At 39.1% G+C, this 23,096-nt stretch overlaps 1 protein-coding gene and 1 pseudogene across 1 annotated transcript; both read right to left on the bottom strand.

Annotated features, from left to right (window-relative positions):
• Positions 1 to 617: 617 nt before the first annotated feature.
• Positions 618 to 11,687, bottom strand: LOC139479356 (uncharacterized). Its single transcript, XM_071262213.1, has 3 exons — positions 11,348 to 11,687; positions 1,895 to 2,134; positions 618 to 904 (listed from the first exon to the last, which is right to left on the bottom strand). Exons 1-3 carry the CDS (start codon positions 11,685 to 11,687, stop codon positions 618 to 620), a joined length of 867 nt encoding a protein of 288 aa, XP_071118314.1.
• Positions 11,688 to 17,672: 5,985 nt separating this feature from the next.
• Positions 17,673 to 22,746, bottom strand: LOC139480530 (fucolectin-like; annotated as a pseudogene).
• Between the last annotated feature and the right edge of the window lie 350 nt (positions 22,747 to 23,096).

Genomic DNA, 23,096 nt, shown 5'->3' on the forward strand with positions numbered 1-23,096 from the left:
TAGATGATTTTGTATGATTTCATATACATGTCACGTGAAAATGAATATTTGAATGCATGTTTCAAATTATCATCTGTGTAACATGTTTTCTAGCTGATCACATCTTCCATCCTCTCTGCTACCGAACGCCCCTTTTTAAATCGTTCTGTAATTAGTTGAACACCCGTGTGGATTCCGCGTAGAATGTAGGCCCAGAGCAACCTCCGCATGCCGGTCGTCTGAGGCAACTACATCGTGTGGTCAGGCTCGGTGACTTCGTTGATTGCATGTCATTTTATCCCAATTACGTGGATCGATGTCAATCACTTAATTTGGGTTTCAGATTCAATTATTTACAGATCCATGTCTTATAACTAGACAATTGCTGAGTGAGGAGTTAAACAACTAACAAACAAACAATTAATCAGTTGAAACAAATACATGAAATGAGTTGAAACATTTTTCTGTTGTTGGTCCGGAACTTCATCTGTTCAATAAGGGTGTTATGTTACTGGCAGTGCTGACCATACACAGCTGACTTGTATGTTTGCAAGGACATATCTCAACAGCATTGATTAATCACCTTGCCATTGCACATGTTATGCCAGGGATGAACAGCCGTACCAATACATCAGTTCTTACACGTATTGTGCTGGAGTTTCGGAACACATGGCCTTGTAATATGTCCATCCCGATTTGCCGTAAAGTTTTGCCAGTGATACAGACACAAACTCACATGTTCCATTGCCATTACTGCTATCCAGGATATTAAAGTTGAAGCCATCACATGCCCACATCATCGTACATTCAATCATGCAGGTCTTCAAGCTGCCGATGATTTCATGCCTGGGTGTGGTCGTGTGATACATCTCAGTGAAGGGCACAAAGGTGGACGGGGACCTCTGACTGAAGCTACAGTTATTTTCTGAAAGTGTCAAAGAAATATTTTCATGTGAAACGCATCAAATAATTTGAGTGTGAGAGTTTGGGAAAAGAATCAGTAAAATTCACACACCTATGTAATACCTGTTATACCATCCATACTTATTATCTTTAGTTAAAAATAATGTCTTCTATATTGCAAACCGTGTCGACAAATGTCAATTATTAACATAACTTAACTTAAGTTATAGCTTTAATATGTTTGGTACTTGGTACTAGAGATGTTACAATGAAGAAACATAGTACAGTATGACTACATACAGGTTTTAGTTTCAACAAAATCAGTAAATGCGCTATCCTTTTGCTGGATTTCTGGTCCATAATTTGATTGCCTGGTTTGTTCCTGGCAGGAGTACTGCTGTGTGTCGTCAGGCAACAAATACATATGTTTTTATGCAAATCGTGTGAGTGTGTGGCGGTGCTACCGGTAGGACGGGACATGCTTACCCTTTTCACGAGCAACTGGTGTCATCACTAATTTTCAGTGATCTACGTATATAATTTTCACTGCTATTTTGCCTGTCACGTCCAATGAAATCTGTGTTATCGGAAAATCGAGAGGTGTTAGATTCCGGCGTTGATGTTTTATATATTAATAACTATCAAATGGTAATTTATTTTTTCTGTTCTAATATGTGCATTCTAAAATTTGCTTCATCTCAATATCAGTGACATCTGATTTTAGCAGAAATCAAGTCTAAGTAAATCGTTTATGAGATTGTTAAAATGCCAACTAAATAAATCAAATAGGTACAGTTTGCTACTTCAGTTAAATTTCCTTGGGTGTCTTGGCCTTATATTTCCACGGAAATGGAAAGGCCGGTTGACAGCGTCAACGTTATGCTATGTATTAAAGTTTTTAAAGTATTAAAGTTACAATACTCCATAACAATGATTCGTTTCCCGAACAATTGCTATTCCGAACAATTAACAAGGTTCAACTATTAAACATTCAGAATATTGTTTTGCTGACCATATATCTTTGGGTGGACTGCCAGTTCACACAGAGTTAGCCTGTCGTCACCATTCAGATGCCTCTTCTTTATCCGGACATATCCCCCCTCAACGGGATACATGCATCTAAGCGTTTCAGTAACTGCACTCCCAAATTCCCCAAAGAAGGAATAACACATCTGACCATTTGCTTCAGGGTTTGCAACTGGATCGGCTGAGAATATTTCAATGTCGAAGTCGTGAAGACGCCAGTCTGAAACTAAAATATTGTGTAAGAAATGTGTATTTGTATTTGTACGAGACAATTGCGAAACTGAGCATCGCAATCTAGCTGCAAACAAGGATAAGTATGATTATGATGTCAAACATGTAGTATTCAGCAATAACACTCGACTTCAATCGGTTAAAGGTGAAGTGAAGTGAAGTGAAACAGAAATTGAAAATGCCTTACTTGTCTGATATATATGTAAAAGGAAAAAGCACAAAGGCTTGATATTTGTGCAAATCTCCCAAAAGCAATACAGACGTATCTGAGAGTCGCTCTTCAAGCCATGTGTTGGAGTGAGTGAGTGAGTATGGTTTTAAGGAGCTTTTAGCAATATTCCAGTAATATCACGGCGGGGGACACCAGAAATGGGCCTCACACATTGTACCCATGTCGGGAATCGAACCCGGGTCTTCGGCGTGACAAGCGAACGCTTTAACCACCAGGCTACCCGACCGCCCCCCATGTATTGGAAACAACCGATACAACCAACATGATTTTCTGCTAGGTTAGTGCAAAACTTTCATTTCCTGATAAGTACGAATGTGTATGCAACTTTATGTGAGCAGTGACGTTCCGTAAGCGAACCCTGTGGGCATTTGAATACTACTAATATCTAATTAAAAACGACAAAATTCTTTCCATATTCATAAATATAAAGACAAAACCCTTTCCATATTCCTAAGAGATCCCTGCCAAACGCAGAGTCGATTTTACAATTCCGACTATATCAGGTGTTCACGAAAAGGTAAGCGTATCCTGCGCCGTCTGTGACATCTATCAAAAACACATGCACAGTCAAGTCAAATAGGTAATTGCACTTGACACCATTTTTGTCACTGGTGCGTCAAACTGGGAAATGTCCTCCACATGTCTTGTTTTGGAAATCGCAAAATACAAAAGGCACCATGAATATTGAACAACCGATGAGATAAGCACCGGAAATAAACATCAACATCATATGATTTTTTAATTTGAAGTTTACATGATATACGGCTTTTCAATTGGACGAGATGTCAGTCACCTGACCGCGAAAGTGACGTTCATAAGTGTATGAACGACACTATTTGACGTTCAGACGTTTTTAACGAGACCGTCTTCTTGAAATGACGTTAACACTGAGGGACTACTTATACATTCCTGCACAAATACGTACAGAAGCGTTCTTTCTGATCATTTAGACCCTTTAATCTTGTCAGAGTTTGACTGCACTATCGTTCACGAATATCTTCGCCATGACCCATCTTAGTGAACAAGAAGAAGAAATGCACATCCAAACTATGGTAGTATCGACTCGGTCCGTGTCTAGGCTGGTATTGACTGTCTACAGCAATTTACGACTTTACCTTAGTATCTGTTTGACACATCTTTAATCGCCTTTCAGTGATCGACCAATCGATCAATGATAACTAAAACATGTTCATGGGTTCATTAGCAACTCCCGAAATCTCCCCCGTCACGTGTCGGCCATTTTGACATCGTACTTGATGTCAATGTATACCGACGCGCTGTCATTGTGACTGACTTTCTGAGGTAGATCTGGACAGATCTTTCTCATCTAATGGTTTGTTTATTTCTTTCTTGTTTAACGCCGCACTCAGCAATATTCCGGCTATATGACGGCGGCTTGCCAATAATCCGAATCTGGACCAGACAATCCAGTGATTGACATCATGAGCAATCCACGCAATTGGGATCGATCACATGCATCAAGCATGCCAGCCAGCCTGACCACCCGATCCCGTTAGTCGCCTCTTACGACAAAGGCATAGTCACCTTTTAGGGCAAGCATGTGTTGCTGAAGACCTATTCTACCCCGGATCTTCAAGGGTCCTGATCTAATGGTGACGTTATTTGAATACATGTGTTGCTGATCTTTCTGAAGAGCAAGTTGTGTATCCATAAGCTCATGTGACCTCTCCTTTGGGGGAACTATTTTATTCCGCGATATAGCTGGTTGTTGTATGGCTGTGAGTGTAAACATGAATTCACACATATTAAATGAATTGTGTATAGATTTTGGCCTACATCCTGTGAGGTAGGAAATTGTGATGAAAAATTATAAGAATTGACTTTCACCTTGTGTGAGGTCATTGGAGTATGAACCATCATTGATTGAGAGCCAAACTGTATGAACGTCGGAGCTTGCGAAGTGAAAGTCAATTCTTAATTGACCATGTATGTATATTCAATTCAGTTTATTCATACGTAACTGTAAGGCCACAGGCCTATAGTACAGAATACATGACAATTTGGAAGCAGTTAAAAATGTTACAAGGATCCATTTCGTAATAACATGGCATGACATATAAATATAGATGTGATATTACAGAGAAAAATTTGTATTAATTTAAATTTGGATGTACATGGTATTTTGTTAATTAAATAATCACATTTACAACAAACAAGTAAAAAAGGGAATTCAACTTTGACGACAAATAAGGAACAATGTCAGCATAATCTTAAAAATGTTGATATTTTTTTGTGTCTGCCAACTTTAACCATTAGCCTCTGTGAGCTGCATCAAAATTGTGCTAAACATATTCTGCATTTTCTTACATTTACATCAGTTGAATAACTCCTGGCATATGTTCATTTTAGAATATCTATATTATTCACATTTGCTAGAAATGTATTATAAAATATCCATAATATTCACATTTGATAGAAACATCTACAGTAAATCTCCATGTTTGAAAGTACATGTGAAAAAGTGTCTTCCTTATTTTTAATATGAACATGGCATGATTCTCTTAGAAACATTGGTTATCCCAGATGTAACCATGCCCACATTTATACAGTAGACATGTAACATTGTATGCCCAGTTTGAACTCCATATTTTTTCATACACTAAAATCATATGACATTTTTTTGTAATCTACTTTATGGCATTTTTAATAATCTTAACCAATATGCTGATTATATAGTGCATTACGCATAATTATTTCGGTTCGATAATAATTTACTTGAAACTATTACAACAAGATATTTATAAGAGGTTTCAGGTTGAAGTAAATATCCCCGAAAGTACCACTTTTCATTCTTTGACAGCGTATTTCCTTTCCTAAATACAACAATATTTGTCTTATCGAAATTAACATTAACTTTCCACATATCACAGTACCATTCTAGCTGATTTATCAAAGTTTGTTTACCCTTTACAGTACTTGATTATAGCATCTGCAAATAGTAACATAAATAAACATTTTATAAGTTCAGGATGTAATTGTATACCATTATCATAATTTCTTATGATTTGGACAGCAAGCTCATTAATAAAAAACGAAACAAAAAAGGGCTTAATACACATCCTTGGCGTACACTAGTATGGCAGATAAAAGAGTATGAATACATGGCATTTTGTTTACTTGTAAATACTACATAGCAATTTGCCCGTTTTATTACTGACACCATTTGAATTAAATAGATACCATAACTTGTGTCTACAGAGTGAATCGAATGCTGTAGAAATGTCTACACATAAAGCGTACAGGTTTACGTTGAATATACCTGTCTATAAGAGTCTTGATGATAAATATGCTATCAGTGGCAGAGTAACCTCGTCGAAAACCTGCTTGCTTTCTCTCGATCTTATCAAGTGTATCCGAACACAAAACCAAGCATTTATTAATAATGCTAGTAAATATCTTACGGACTATACTAACAGTCTGAAACTTAAGAAACATGTTCATGTTGATGTTTATTATAATTGAAAACTGCATGCGTATAATATTCTAGTTTGACAATAATCTGTTTCTATTGGTTGACGAAGTGAGCAAGTGGGATATAACTCCGATCTATTGACCAGTATTTCAGTTATATCCCGGTAACGCATAACGCATTCAGTTTAAGATAAAGTTCTACCATGTGTAAATAACTGAGGCGATGAAAAGTGACAATGTTCGATCAGGTCGACACTGAGCCCCTAGACGCTCGAAAATACATACAGTCGACTAGTGTAGTGAACACAAAATACATTTTAACCCCGGAAGCGATTTTTGAACGTGATGAACCTTCCCAGTCAAGTTCTCCATTTCCGTCCACGGCTCGCCCCGGAACAGCTGAGAACTTAATAGCACTCTGGACAGCAGGTTTTCCACTGGCAACGTTGTCAAGGCATTATGCTAGGTTAAAGAGAAGAAGTTTTAGACTAGTACTTCCTATCAACATTACTGTTATTAATAAAACATTTTTTTATCAAAGTTGGAGTGTAATAGGGTCACATATGAAGTTCAGCCCAATAAATGACATCAATCACTGGGATGCATAAATATCAGAATAAGCACACACATTCAAACATGTATAAGTTTGTTACATGTCTCATTATGTTTGGTAAATCGTGTTCTCAACAAAGATCGTCACAATCTCACAAAGTTAAACATAGCTTTCGTCAAACTGCATATCTTAGTTTAACTATGTAGTGATGTCTAATATCTTTGATAAACTCTATAGTCTAGATGGTTGTTGGATTCCTACTTATGATAACATTCTATGGACTGATGTCAGATTTTCATACACAGAGATAGCGTATCGAAGTACAATGTCTAATTTTGATGAGATTTTGAAAAAGGACATATATACTGAACCGCAAAAGAAACGTCACCATGGATAGATATATGAGAAACCTTATTTGTCCAAACAATGTAAACAGACTTTGAGACATATGAAGATGGCACTTGGCAAACCGATCATTAAAGTGTCAAATGTTCTTAAAGTGAAACACAACACTAGTCTCTGAAAAAATGGCATCACAAATGTTTCTCGTGTGTCCGCCATGTGCATTGATGACTGCCGTGCAACGTCGATACGTGGAATGGATGCAGCGGTTGATGGAGGCCATAGGCACTTAAGCCCACACTCTGAGAAACGCCTGACGCAGTTCAGCTGCAGTTGACGGCCTTGGTCGGACGTCATTCAGCCATCTTTGAATCTCGTCCCACAGGTGCTCAATGGGATTTAAATTGGGACTGAAGGTAGGCCACTGCATGGTTCAGACGGAGGAAATCTCTTGTTGCTCTCGCAGTGTGGGCACGGGCGTTATCATGCTGAAACTCGTGGTTGCGGCGACGTACCAAATGAGGTATGCCGTGTGGTCTCAAGACTTGATCAATGTACCGAGCTGCTGTGACACCATTGCCTCTCTCTGGACCGATGTTCTGGAAGACCACAGGGCCGACCATCTGTGCAAGACCAATGCCACCCCACACAATGATGCTCGGACAAACCCACGAGTATCTCTCAACAAGACAAGCATCCGAATAACGTTCCCCACGGCGTCGCCAGACTGACTCTCTCTCTCTCTCTCTCTCTCTCTCTCTCTCTCTCTCTCTCTCTCTCTGCCATCTACTTTTGAGATACAGTAACGGTTCTCGTCTCAGAAGAGGACTCAGTGCTGGTTGCGCCAATGCTGATGCTGTGTTGCCCACTGAAGACGGTCCCGGCGATGATGTGGTGTCAGAATGGGTCCTCGGTGTGGTCTGTGACAGTGGAGGTGTCTGCTCGTCAATCGTCGACGCACGGTGTCCGCTCTTATGTGTCTCTGGTGTGTCCCCATGGTCTGTCGAGCTGTTTCCGCAGCAGTAACAACGCGATCTTGAAGATGCTGTCGCACAATCTGACGTTCCTGACGTCGGGTGGTGACACTAGATCTTCCACTACGTGGTCGGTCATCTGTAGTGTTGGTGGTCTGGTACCGTTGCTGGAGCCGATATATGGTCCTAACGTGGACTTGAAATGCATGGGCTTCATCCCGGGCGGTTTGTCCAGCTTGCAATCATCCAAGGGCTTGGTGTCGCTGATTTCTTGTCAATCTTCGCATGCGGTAGCAATTCAATAACGAATGAGTGTTAACCGATCTGGGTGGATTTTTATGGGGCAAGAAATTGAGGAACACATGTGCATTTCAATGTGCACGGAACTCACGTGCATCGGGTTACCATGGTCGTTGCAGTGATGCGTTTGGGCGATCAGTTTTATAGTCATCAAATTTCACTTTTTCCGGACAAGGTAATGTTAAATTTTCGAAACTTTGACAAAAATTACCCAGATATTTAAATGACAACTTTACATGCAATGTTACATTGGGTAACGTTTCTGTTGTGGTTCAGTATATATTGATAAGTTAATATAAGACAGCTGCGCATTAACTCGCAAAAAAGAGTGAAGAAAAATGCGTGGTTTATTTCACGATGAAACATTGTTCTATCATGATGTCATTTCTGGAGATTCGAACATGCCTTCAAAATTTGATGACGCCGTACATCGGACGACCCTACGTTTGGGAGGGAAGTGTGTCTAGTGAGTTGGTACCCATATATGTAGCTGGGGAACGTAGATAAACGCAATGGCTAGGCGATGCCATCCAAAACTGGGAGAAAAATGACAACCAATATAGTGATAAAGGTACAGATACTTGATTCTCGACGTGAAAATTGTGAGAAAATCGGACAAATACCAAACTACCTCAACCACCAACGACCTACCAATGTCAATATATTGAGTCTGTTTCCAGCATACAAAAGACGTAGATTCAACTATGGTTACAAGAAAGAATGACGGAAAAATGATACGATAATTTGGAAAAATTGTTGCCTCTCCTTCAGGAACCAGTGGGACTACATAAAGTAAAAACAAGACCAGTATACTCTGTATTGTTAAAATAAATCAAACGACTCCAGGAACCTTTGCAGATGAATGGGCCTACAAAAAGCAAGGCTTACATATATTTGATTGCGTACTTATTGGAAGGAGGTGTTTAAGCAGTCCAGCAAACACGTTCTTTTATGAAAAATTATTGTACGCCCGAAAGTAAGTATAGGACTTACCACACACAGAAGGAAAATAGTGAAGGACGAACACCAGCATTTGACAGCAAAACAGCGCTGAAACATGCATCCTCCCCTACACCGATATCAACCCACACAGGCTGATAAGGACAGCGCGGCTTGCTTTGAGTCCTCTTCCATGGTAATGCAGCCTTGCTATTGATAGGTTATTGGAAGCCATATAAATACATAAAGTACTTGACCAGTACTAGTGTCCTTTTGTGTTTGGCTGAATTGTATCAATTTTCAGGACCAGAATCGATGTACGTGTTGTGTACGTAAGTAGATATTGTTAATGGGCATCACTAATAAAATTGTTTAGGTCATCAGTTGTTTGTCTAACGAAGTCCGAAATGGAGGGCCAAATACACTTGACTAAAACTATGACTATAAATGATTAGACATTTAGAATGTTTGCCATATGCCCCTGAAGGAAGGTAACTTTGCTGTCATGTTATCATCAACCGTAGGCAAAGGAGATAGTGTACTTCTGCACATGGCAGTATCCCATCCGGACCACGGTGATATAGATTATATACAACGATGAATTCCCAAAAGAGGTAAACAATCCTCGCTTGTCATACACAGCGTGTCATTATGAATCGTTTATAGCTGGTGGCATCCTTAAACATTGTCAGTAACAGAAAATACTGGGGTTCAAGATGTCGAAGGATCATTAAAATATATGAGGTGGATCATCTTAACTATGAGATGTAAGGTAAAAATCAATGACACAATCGACAAAGAGTTATTGTTATATTTGTTTGTTTTTGGTCTGTTTTGCGCGACTATCAACTCTATTGTAAGTATACGAAGGCGGCATGTAGGTAATGTCTGTGGTTGAGATGGGCAGCGCCCAACGCCATCTGGGTATGGACACACGAAATTAATCAAGTTACATTTACCTAACTTCATCTGTAACAAGATCGTAAACTGACCAGACCGCCTCCGTGGTCTAGTGACAGAGAGCGGAAGGTCCGGTGTTCGATCCCCAGCCGCGTCATAGCATAAGATGTTAAAAGATGGTACTTGTTGAAGATGGTAATCTTCATTTCTCTGGTGCCTTTGTTTGCACATTGATATCAGTCGCAGGCGTATAGTAATCTATGTGTATTTAGCCATAGGTGTAATTCTACATGACGAAAGTGTCTTAGCTCGTTGAGCTAAAAGTACATACAACATTACGCACAGTACGTTATTGTCAGTTTACCCCAATAGTTCACAAATGCATAGATTGATCACACATAATAAAACTACAATAGATCAAAACGAATATTCGTGAATGCTCAATAAATGATGTTAAACCACTTATTTGTGATATTTTGTCAATTTTAACGATTGTAAAGATTCGGGTAAAAGTGATAAATCGTTCATTCTGAAATATTCCATCAGGACAAACAAACAAAGATACCACGTGCTGTCGTTAAGCAGATGTGTGCCACGGATATCCATGTACATGTTTATCTAGTGTGACTATCAAGTAAACCATGCTGTGAGTCATGATACAGATATTACGTCGGTGCCTTGAAAACAAAATTACATATTCATTAAGGAAATCGATTGGATATTTAACAGTTTGTGGCAACCATAAAGATATCATATTAATAGTCAATAGATGCAGCTGAAAGAAGGTTTAATATGGGCATACTTGCAAACATTTAAATCAATGTAACTTCGACCAATTTTCACGATTACAATTATAACAGATGTATAGCGTCAGTTTTGAACGTATGTGTCGTAAATCAGCCAAGCGAAGGCCCATAACCTGAGGCAGCGAAGATGAAGCGTCATCAGCTCGGCGATCAGATAGTTGTGGACATGGACTGCCTCTTGCAGCTGGAGACCATGGTGACTTCATGAAATTTCATGTTGACAAACTGTAGCGGGGAAGGCTATGGGTTAGGACGAAAAAACACAAACCACGCGACTGGGGTGTGAGTTGACAGCTGTTCCTTTATTCGCTTTTAACTCACTGTGTGGCAATGAGCTGGCAAATACGTGTATGATGTCAGAACAATTACCATAGTCTTGTTTCCAAGAAACACAAAACTAGCACAACTCAACACACGCATCTGACCAAGTGCTTTACAAACTCAGCTAAAACGGGATAAAAGTTGACTTACAAAATTAAAAAGCAAGAAAAGGCAGGCAAAACAAGAGCGCTTGTGATGTTGGTTGTTGCATTTGGGTGAAAGTGGCTATTGGTATTTTAGTAGTTATACACGTACTGGAGCTAATCTAATTGTTTTTTTATTCTGCTCATGTATTACAGCTTGAGGCAGAAACTGGCTTAACCAGAAACAGACTATACTAAAATATTTAAAAAAACTTCCCTTTCGCCCTCGTCATTTATGTTACCATCAATATTTGAAATAAATTTACCCGATACGTGTTCCAAGACGCAACTGGAGGCAAATTTCTGGTTGGGCCGAGATCTCCTCTCCCTGTCGTGGTCGGGATCTAGTAGCTCATCAGGTGTTCCCCTGATGTCATCCAAGAGGGCTTCCTGGTTGAACTTCTGGAACGCCTGGCTGCTATCTGTCGTCTGTATGCTTACCAAGGCAGCTCTGGCATTGGAAGGAACTTTTCTTCTAAGACATCTTCTACAGGCATGGATCCATTCTTCTGTGTCTCTCAGGTTGCCAGAAAAATCTGTCTCTTCGTAAGGAAAGAGTCCGGCCCCTGGATGACCCACTTCATAATGACATCCAAGTAAAGCCATTTCCACATGGGATGCCAGCACCAGTTGTCTTCTTCTTTTCTATTCTCCTATGTTAATGTGTCTGTAAAGAGCTCCATGAGGAGTTGGCCTTTCACTTAGGAACTACTTCTCGTTTGGCTTTCTGACCAGCTCTTACACAATCAATCCATGGCCTGGGTGTTTGATCTGGAGACTGCGGTTTGCGGATATCATGTCCATTTCAATGTCCACAACATCGGCAGTGAGGTTAAGTGATTACAGAAAAGAGTATAGATAGTGTGACAAATGGATTTTACTTAGTCTGTAGATATTCCAGATACTTCCATATCTTTCTCCTCGTGGTTAGTCTCTTTAAACTTGGTAATGCTTCAGCATCTGCATTGATCTGTCCAGGATGACAAATGATGTCAAAGTCGTAGGCTGATAATGCTGCTTACAAACGATGATGACCTGTAGGATCCAGCTTAGCCGCTGTAAGAATGTAAGTCAATGGATTATTGTCTGTGTATACTGTACCAATAAAGGTAATTCTTGACTTTCTCCATCACTTCCCATTTTATAGCTAATAACTCGAGCCGATGAGCTGAGTCCATTCAATAGCGCCAAGTCCATGACTACTGGCATCAGTATGTAGTTCAAACTTCTTGGCGTAGTCAGTAGTATTTTAGCAACTCTTTCCCCCGGAATTTTTCACAGCAGCTAAGTGCTAAATATCATTGGGCATATAGGTTACCGGGCGGCAAGAACCTCTCTCCATGTAGTTCTTTACACTTAACAGTGCATTGGTCCCAACCAGAGCAGGAACGGGGCGGTGGGGTAGCCTTGTGGTTAAAGCGTTGACTCGTCAGATCGAAGACCCAGGTTCGACTCCCAACATGGGTATTACTGGGAGGTGAGATAGGTGATTCGCTGTGGAAGGACTCGCTGAAGGTTGAGACTGTGACTCCCGTATCCAACAGTGCTTTGGTTTTCACCCAATGAACGGCAACTTCAACTTCTGAAGCACTTCCCACAAGGTCAGACATGTCTTTACCAGCTATGTGTTTACCACCGGGACTTTGTGCACTAAAAACCTAGGTTGTTCCAAAACAAGGATTTTGCTAAGTTTAAAGAATTCCATCGGTGATCTGTTCGCATCGATGGACCACAGTGACCATAGAGTGAGTGAGTTGGGTTTAACGCCGCTTTTAACAGTATTGCAGTTATATCATGTCGTTATAAGTTAGGTCTCAGACGTTTACCACTTCGGTGAAACCCACGAGCACGGGTATGGTGCTGACAAACCTAGAAACATAATCGGGGCGAACCGGGATTCGAACCCACAATCATAGGTTTCTGGCGTGCCCAAGGGACGCAACACTGCACAGCGAATCGCGACACCTTAGACGACTGGGCCACCCGTGCCCCCGGGTTGACCATAGGCATCAGTTGCCCATCCTTGTCTCATCCTGGGTGTCTAAGTAACTGGAGGCCTCTGACAATTGTTTTACCTGGAATGTAGCAAAGTAGGTGGTAGTAACTGTGCAGAGTGTCCCTGAGCACAGTTACTGTTGTCCTAAATGAAGAAGAAGGAAACCGAGTGGGTCGTCTTTGAGACTGCCATGAGTGTATTCCCTTTACGTGGGGGCCTCGGTGATAAGAAAATTGGTGATTCACTTCTTGTGTTGAGTTCTGCCACTTCACCCGTGAGTTTTATGGATCACCCTCTTGTTTTCTTCCAGCTCCTTGTTTCAGATTTCAAAGCAGCCATTGCGGGAGTAGATTTAGTCTTGTATGATAACCATGATCGGCCCTTTACCTCTTGTTCTGTTCTTCGGAGAGAGATATATTCACTACAAGGTGTGGCTGTTGTCGAATTTGTGATAAGAAATTTCGTCAGCCCTTGTAAGAGTCCTATCCACAGCATCGATCTCAGCATCGGATCTGTCTTACCTATTTGTTTCTCTCCAGCACCCACGGCCTTTCCAAGGAGGTCGTCAAGACGTCGTGCCCAAGAAGCCGGTTACATATATACATAATTACTGTACCTAAGACATGAGTGGCAGTGAGGAAGCAAGAAGATGTTGTTGTGAAAAATAACTTAAATATTTTGTGCAGTATACCACAGTAGTATCCCCAGAAATTGGAAGTTGATGATACAGTAAACTATTCTGAAAGGTAATTGTACACTTTATTACAGAGCTAAATACTACACAAGCAAACGGGAGTTCATGATGTTAAATCCAACTCTAAAAAATAAATACTAAGCTACTGAAATATAACCAAATACTAAGTTAATAATTTAATACTAAATTTACCCTAACTAGAGATATTAGAGTTTAGATATTAGGTTAAAGTTCGGATTTGTAAAAAATTTAATTGGTTTGACCGGGAACACGGTTCAAGTCAAACAGATAAGGAATCAATCAGTGAATACCAATCAATACATCATGGCAAACAACAGGTACATTGGAAGTATGGCATAATAAAATTATAGAAGCAATCAGGTGGTAGGAATGGTACTCAGCATGTGCAAATACATCTATACAAACACAAAGACAACGATAAATGTAAAGATATGGACAAGAGAAAGCAGTATGTAGATCTAATTATACAAGACGTTCAAGTTTAAAGCACAAAGACAACGATAAGTGTAAAGATATGGACAAGAGAAAGCAGTATGTAGATCTAATTATACAAGATGTTCAAGTTTAAAGCATAACAATAATATATCAATTACGTTCACAGAAATTGTTACTAAATCTCAAAGTCTATGGGTGTAGAAGAGTCTACCTTCCCGTCTTGGCACACAGCAGGGCGACTGGGCACATGAACACACTTCACCACGACGATACAATGAAATCATTCAATAAAGTCAATATAGCCTGTGAGGCACGAAACACACTCACTGCAAAGACGTATCCCACGTAATAAACGCATCAAACTGCAATGTCGCTGATAACACAAAATGCAGTTGTAGTCATCACTATCATCTGGAAGTCCCAGAAACACAAAACAATATGAAATACAACACAACGAATGTTTGTTTGTTTGTTTGTCGTTTAAAGCCGCACTCAGCAATATTCCAGCTATATGACGGCGGTCTGTAAATTAACGAGTCTGGACCAGACAATCCAGTGATTGGAAACATGAGCATCGATCCACGCAATTGGGATCGATGACATGCATCAACCAAGTCAGGGAGCCTGACCACCTCTTAGTCGCCTCTTACGACAAGCATAGTCGCATTTTACGGCAAGCATGGGTTGCTGAAGACCTACGCATGTATCTGACCGCCTACTTTAGCAAACTCCGCTAAAACAGGAGAAAGGTTTACATACGTTATTAGAAGCAAGTAAAGGCATGCAAAACAAAACATTGGTGCTGTTGGTGATTGTATAGGTCATTAGGGTCAAATTTGCTTTTGTTAAGTTAATATACGTAATTATATAAGTGCTGGAGTTAATCTAATTGTTTTTTATACTTCTCAAGTAATATAGTTTGAAACAGAACGAGCTGAAACCGAAACAAGACAATTAAAATTCTTTACGGAAATATTTATAAAAAACTATACACTCAACTCGGCCATATAGAGTAGATTATTGGAAAGTTCTTGTTTCTTTTATTTAACTTATGGTCACGATACAATGCATTCCGTATAACCACCAAAGTGCATTATCTTTTTTCTTCAGTGACTACTTAATGAGATTAACATACTTTAGCCAATGATATTGTTATATTGCAGTGTATAATGTTATATTGCAGTGTATATTGTTATATTGGAGTGTATTTTGTTGTTTGACAGTGATTGTAACTGTGTTACATTGTTTCTGTTGAGATTTCTTAGACGCTCATTGTATTGTGTTTTGACACTCGTCAGGAAGTTACTACGTTTAGATGTGAGTGGGGTGTCTTAACTTCCGGTTCGGTATACCGCGGACAATGATATGGTATTGTATTGTATGAAAATTAGGTATCTCTCACGCATTTTAGTCGCTACGGTACCAGCCTTCATGTGAGGATCGCTCATCATGCCTGATTCCCTGCCTAGCCTAACTTGGAAGCTTGACCACTGTCGCCTCTGGATGAAAATATATTATTATCACTGACCTTTGCCCTTTCCACTGTATTTTGGTATTTCATACTGACCACTGCCATGATATTATTATACTGGCATTGAATTGTGTACTATCACTCTGTTGTGTACTGCCATAGTAATTGCTGTGCAGTATTTGGTACAGATTTGTAAAACTAGTTTATTTTATAATACAATTGTTGATTGAATACCGCTTGTTGGTTGTTAGTTGGTTTCAAACTGGGCCTTACGTACAGATATCTTATGAACGTAGGTGCATTGTAGAAGCTGTAATATCAGTGAAGACAGAGTTGACTGACTTATAGATTTGTCAAAAATGAAAGCAAATGCCATCTGATGTTCACTTATATAAGTGAAATGCTGCACTTCCTCGTTGATAACATCTTTGAAAAAAATTTGGGGAAAGAATTTTAGGCAAGAAGTAAGCATCACAATGGGCACCAGTTGTGCTTTCTTTCTTGCTGAACTTTTTCTTTATGCATCTGAATAGGAATTTCAGCTTGAAACAAGGTAATATTTCCAAGACGTTTAATTAAAGCGTCATTCATATAAACAATATGATATTGTTTAAAAACCATTATATAGCCAATTCCCTCCCACTTATTTACTCATTTTAACACCAATAAATGAGATTAATCTGTTTCGTATAAAGATTCACTCTACACAGGACTGTATTACAAAAGGGATTGATTCAACATTCCAATAGTCAACTCTCCATTTATGCCAAGCCATATTCCTGCAGCTCCAGCCCATGAGCCCATGAGCAAGAGATGCATAACTAGGAAGGCAATGTTATGCGGCAATATTACACATTGATAAACAACAACAAAACACGATGACAAAGGATGATGGCAAACAGTATCATTATCGACATACCTCCAATAAGTCAATGAGGTTGAAACAATATTAGGATATGAGAAAATGCAGTTTTTCATTCAGTTATAAAATGGGAAGAAAAATATGTTCACTGAATTAATACAAATATCTAAATATATTTGACACTCAGAAATGACCATAACTTTAAGTTAGTTAACTTATTGTTTCAATTTGGAAGTCGACACGTAACAATTTGATAAAATGCATTTTTTCGTTTAGTTGTAAATTTGAGGGGAAGAAAACATATTCATTGAATTTACACAAATACGATTGTAGAGTATTCGACACTCAGATTTCATAATAACATGTACATGAGTTTTGTTGTTTCCCAAACATTACACATCTAATCAGCTGCAGTCAGTTATGGTAGATAGTTATAATTCACACTGGCTTCATTCCATACTCCTTTCCGACCTGGCATAGAATCAGTGTGAATCATGAATCACTATTCCTGTCAGATCTACGAGTCGGGAATCCGGATAAGAACGACGGTCTCCAGCAACCTATGCCTCGACGTCTTGTCATTCTTTGTTCATGTGGCCGACAGTGTATACTTCGATGATTGTGTATGACTCAAAATGTACCACGTGAAGACGAATAATTGAACGAAATTTGTAGTTTTCTAGCTAATCACATCTTCCGTCTTGTTAAAATGTTCTGTAATTAGGTAAACACATGTTGGGATTCCTGGTAAAAATATACGCCCACAGCAATCCCCATATGCCGGTCGTAGGTGGCTACTAACGTGGGTGGTCTGGCTCGGTTGGTTGCATGTCATAGTATCCCAATGACGTGTCATCGTATCCCAATATATGTTCCGAGTGTGAATTACTGGATTTTGGTTTCAGATTCAATTATTTACTTTACCTCGTCATATAAGAAGACAATATATGTGTAAGGCAAACAAACAGTAAATTTGTTGAAACACATTGCAATATCCACATCATAGGTTTCTGTTGTTGGTCCGGATCTGCATGTGCTCAATCTGTTTGTTTTGATTAATCACCTTGCCACATGCACATGTTATGCCAGAGTTGAACAGCAGTACTAATACATCAAGTTTCGGAACACAAGGCCTTATAATATGTCCATTCCGGTTTGCCGTACAGTTTAGCCAGTGACACAGACACAAACTCACATGTTCCATTGTCATTACTGCTATCCATGATATTAAAGTTAAAGCCATCACATGCCCACATCATCGTACATTCAATCATGCAGGTCTTCAAGCTGCCGATGATTTCATGCTTGGGTCTGGTCGTGTGATACATCTCTGTGAAGGGCACAAAGGTGGATGGGGACCGCTGACCGAAACTGCAGTTATTTTCTGAAAGTGTCAAAGAAATAATTCGTATTTCTATTTGCGAAACTGGTATTGATCGGCTATATGGTATTCATCAGATATCATTACATGATACAACATGGTATTACAAAACGATTATATATCCCTAGCAAGTGTTTCGGGACAGAAATCAGTTAAATCGACGCATTTACTATCCACATAACGACTACTACTAATAATACTTCTCAAAAGAAGTTACAGAACATCCGACGTTTTTTATATGTTTGAATTTAATCTGCCATGGCTGGTCGGTATTGCAACGCTCAGCCTTCCAACTGTGGGTGTCCTTTGAAGTGTCTTCAGAAGTGGTATAATGGTACAATACTCCTTAACAATTGTTAATCTGAACAATTGACAAGTTTCAACTGTTAAACATTTGGAATATTGTTTCGCTGACCATTTATCTTTGGGTGGACTGCCACTTCATACAGAGTTAGCCTGTCCTCACTATTCAGATGTTGCCTCTTCTTTATACGGACATAGCGCCCCTCAACAGGATACATGCATCTAGGAGTTTCTGTAACTGCACTCCCAAATTCCCCAAAGAAGGAATAACACATCTGACCGTTTGCTTCGGGGTTTGCAACTGGATCAGCTGAGAATATTTCAATGTCAAAGTCGTGAAGACGCCAGTCTGAAACCGAAATATTGTGTAAGAAATGTGTATTTGTATTTGTACGAGACATTAGTTGTGAAACTGAGCACAAATACCACAAATAGACATCAGTATGATTATCATGAAATCTTTAGTAGTAATACTCAACCTTCTTATGAGAGGCCGGTGGATGATGAAGATGAATGGAATTGGTTAAACCCCCAAAGAAATAGGAATTACCTTACTCATTTGATGTATATACAAAACGTAAATGCACAAAACCTTATTATTTATGCAAATCCTGCACAAACAATACATGGCGTGTGAGCTTTGCATTTGAAGCCCAGTTTTGGACTCAGTTCCTACCCTCGACTTACATATCAGCTTGGGAAGCGAACAAAACGAAAGTTTTACATTCCTGAATTGCAAAAGGCACCAGTTTAGCATTTGAGGTATGCATTAACAGCGTTAGCTGAACACGTTGAAGTTAGGGAATTAGGCTACATTTAAACGGAGAACAATTCTTGTCTTTGAAAGGTAAATTCGAAAACTAAATATTACGACCTGCAAAAGGCATCTGTTGTCTGATTTTGTCTCCCTTTGACAATAATATTGAACAGCTTGTGACTTAAGATGCGGAAGTGAACACTACTTTCATTTGAACATATGTTGCCTTTCGAAAAGGAAACAATAATAAAACATTAAACATGAAGTAGCAAAGGCCGAAGCTCTACCCTTAATAATACTACTAACAATGCCTACCATCTTCAAAAAATCCTCAATAGCAATAAGCACTTTCAGTACTGTAGTGATTATATACAGATTCCACAGTTTGCTCCTGAAACGAGCCTACCCCGTTTAACCTACCGTAAGTCGAATAAGAGAATAAACGCCACTTCAAACGACGCAAAGACAAAGCCTCGAAGAGAGACATTTTAAACGATAAAAACTATTTAAAAAACTATAAAAAAACGCCTACCTCGTATAAACGCTTGGTCAAAGGACATTCCGTTATAAATGCAAGCACTACACTTTTTCGAATTTTTATTGAAAACACTGATGCGAGACATTAACCCGGGTAGGCGGGGCAGTCTAGTCATTGAAGCGTTTGCTCGTCACACCGGGGATACAATGTGTGAAGCTAATTTCTGGTGTCCCCAACTGTGATGTTGCTGGAATATTGGTAAGACGGCGTAAATGGACGCGACAGAGGCCTGTCCATTATCATAAAAAATCCATGAGCATTTGTTTCTTTATTAATCAAATAGGTAATAAATGTATGGTATATGTGGACGGAATATATTGCCTGTATGTATGCTTTACTGTTTAGGAGCGCAATGTCGACCAAAAATTGTAACGTCTCATACATAAAAAATACATCGTGATATTATTCAATGTGAATGATGAAAATTTACCCTTTTCGCTGAGTCCTCTGTTAACGATGGTGACCGCCTCGATGTTTATGACCTTCTGCAGATCCACCCGCCACCACGGGTGATTTAACGCTGTGTTAAAGTTTCGATTGGCCGTTGGTTTATAATCATACGAAATATATCGTGATGTTATTCAGTGTGAATGATGGATACTCTCTAAATTTGCTGAATCCTCTGTTCACGATGGTGACCGCCTCAACGTTAACGACCTTCTGCAGATCCACCCGCCACTACGGCAGTGGATGACTACTGGTTGCGAGGCTGTACGTACAAGATGAACCTTCGAAGATAAGTTCCCCATTTCCGTCCACGGCTCGACTCGGCACACCGGAGAACCCAACAGCACTCTGGACAGCAGGTTTTCCACTGGCAACGTTGTCAAGGCAATATGCTGAATGAAAGGGATAGGTGTTTCTTGATAGTTCGGGATATTAGACCAGTACTTCCTGTCAACACTGATATCATTAATAAAACAATTCTACATCTAATTTGGAATGTATAAGCTTTGCATATGAAGTATAAGATTACCTCACATTTTCTTCACTATTTTGCCTTTTAAGCCCAATGAAATCTGCTTCTTCGGATAATAATTATCTAGTGTTGTGTTATATATTCAAGTCTCATTAAGTTTGGTAAATAATGTTTTCAACAGGGTTATTCAAAATTTAACACAAGGTCTCTTTGACTCATTATGATGTCATTTACAAAGGGTGTCAAACATAACTTTCGGTCGCTTTTCTGTCGTTAAAAATTCCATATTTCAGTTTAACCCTATAGTGATGTCTAATATCTTATATGTGCTCTATATTCTAGATGGATGTTAGATTTACAATGACCTTCTATGGAGGGGTTGTCAGGTTTTCACCCACAGAGGTGTCAAATATCGGAGTGAAAATCTGGTTTTGATGAGATTCTGAAAATGCTGACACTTATATTAACATGCGAATAGTGAATGGTCAATACATTTGTTTTCTTATTGTGTGTGATGTGGCTCATATATGTTTAATTGCGTAATTCATTATTCAATATATGAACCAATCAGAGAAGATATACCATCCCCATCTTATAGCCTTAAATGCAGTCGACCTTAGACAATGTTCAGAGAAAATGTACAGCAATGCCAGATTGATGTTATGGCACAATACGAGACGTTGACAGTGTTTCTAATCAACTAACTGCCAGCATCAATGAATTGGGTCTGTCTGGTATGCCAAAGACGTCAACGCAACCATGGACACAAAAAAGGACGAAGGCCAAATGATGCATCAATTTGGAAGATTTGTTGCTTCTCCTTCAGGAACCATTGGGACTCCATAAAGTAAGACATCCTCTATGTTGTTGAAGGAAATCAAATGACTCCAGCAATAATTAGTGATGGATGGGTCTGCAGACAGTATCGACTAGAGAGTATCGTTCTTGATATTACTCTGAAACGTTGGACCAAACCAGAAACAGACTCTCAGACAAAGACAGCATGTTGCTTATAAAGGCGTTGATGCCTTAAAATTAAGTAACATTCTTATTCCGGTTTCGGAAAATGTCCCACACTATTTCACATTTCACGCACCTCCAACCGTTTCACACCATTGAATCCAAGTTGTTCAATTAAGGCAACGAGTTAAAGTAAATAGACAGGTCATGATGTAAAATCAAGTACTTGTGGCTGCCAAGACTCATCACACTGCTCCAATACAGTCATTGGTGACCGACAGTTTTTCCAATACGGACCAACATATTGTGGGCAGCGTTTAAAAAAAAAATCTGTGAAAAACACGCATCAGTACGATCACCTTTTGACCTGACTCTAAAACCTAGAATATGTCCATTCCACATTTATATTAGATTCCAACGCTCAATACATATCCATACAAAGCGAGATACATGTATATTGCTGCGTCCAGAAAAACGTAATGTACTAACAAATCTCTGTCTCAAATATTAACGATAACCTTTGATACAATCAATGAAGGAATTCTATATATTCGTAGAAAGTATTTGAGACAGGTGTAATTAATACTATGTGGATTCTCAAAACCTCAAAGGACCTCATTGACATGATTGATTAGTATAGAAAAAAACAAAGTTCAATTAATAATGCCAAAGCATTTGATTTTCAACTTGGTAAACCACTGTCCTGCATGGCACACTTAAGGAAACACTTAACTCCGTGATACATGGGCCATTTGTTGGTAACGATAGATATAGTTACATTTCGATATTTCAGAGGTTCAGGACAATTTGCAAAAAAGAGCAAAAGTCATCTGAATTTCACCTGAAGTTCACTGAGAGAACAATATGTAAAATGTCCTCACAAGAACATCTGTGTGAAAGTTGGAAATAAGACATTACGGCAGGAAGTAGGCATCCCCATGGGCACCAATTGTGCTCCCGTTCTTGTTGATCTTTTGCTTTATGCATATAAATCAGAATGTCTGCTTGGATTGTCAAAATCAAAACGGGTGAATTTGGCCAAGAACTCCATGAGCTCAAGGTATATGGATGATCGTTCAATAATGGTCAAATAGCCTAGTCCCTTTGAATGATGTACCCACCTGAACCAGAAATAAAAGAGTGAAACTGTCTCATTTGTTTCATATTTAGATCTATACATAAAGATTCAGAGTGATAACCAATGATAATAATAATAGTATGCCATACAGTAATTGAAGGACTTACCGTAGACAGAAGGAAAATAGTGAAGGATGAATCCCAATATTTCACAGCACAACAGCGGTGAAACATGCATCCTTCTTGTTCCGACCATCCTCTGCCTACACAAAGTGATAAGGAAAGTTAGTTTTGTTTTGACGCACTTCCAAGGTAACGCAGTCTTGGTATTGATACGTCACTGGTCCAGTACAACGTTCTGTCTTTTTTTTAATTCTACATACATACATACATACATACATACATACATACATACATACATACATACATACATACATACATACATACATACATACATACATACATACAATAAATGAAGTACTTGATCAATACTGTTAGTCTTGTCTGATTGGCTAAAAGTTTTACACTACATGTACAAATAAAAGATATTTCCCTACTAGTTAGTCTGCATCCTTTTAAACCGAGTCGCCGAGCTCAAAAC

Source organism: Haliotis cracherodii, unplaced genomic scaffold (assembly GCF_022045235.1).
Source record: "Haliotis cracherodii isolate W230 unplaced genomic scaffold, xgHalCrac1.p SCAF_4, whole genome shotgun sequence".
Taxonomy (NCBI): Eukaryota; Metazoa; Mollusca; class Gastropoda; order Lepetellida; family Haliotidae; genus Haliotis; species Haliotis cracherodii.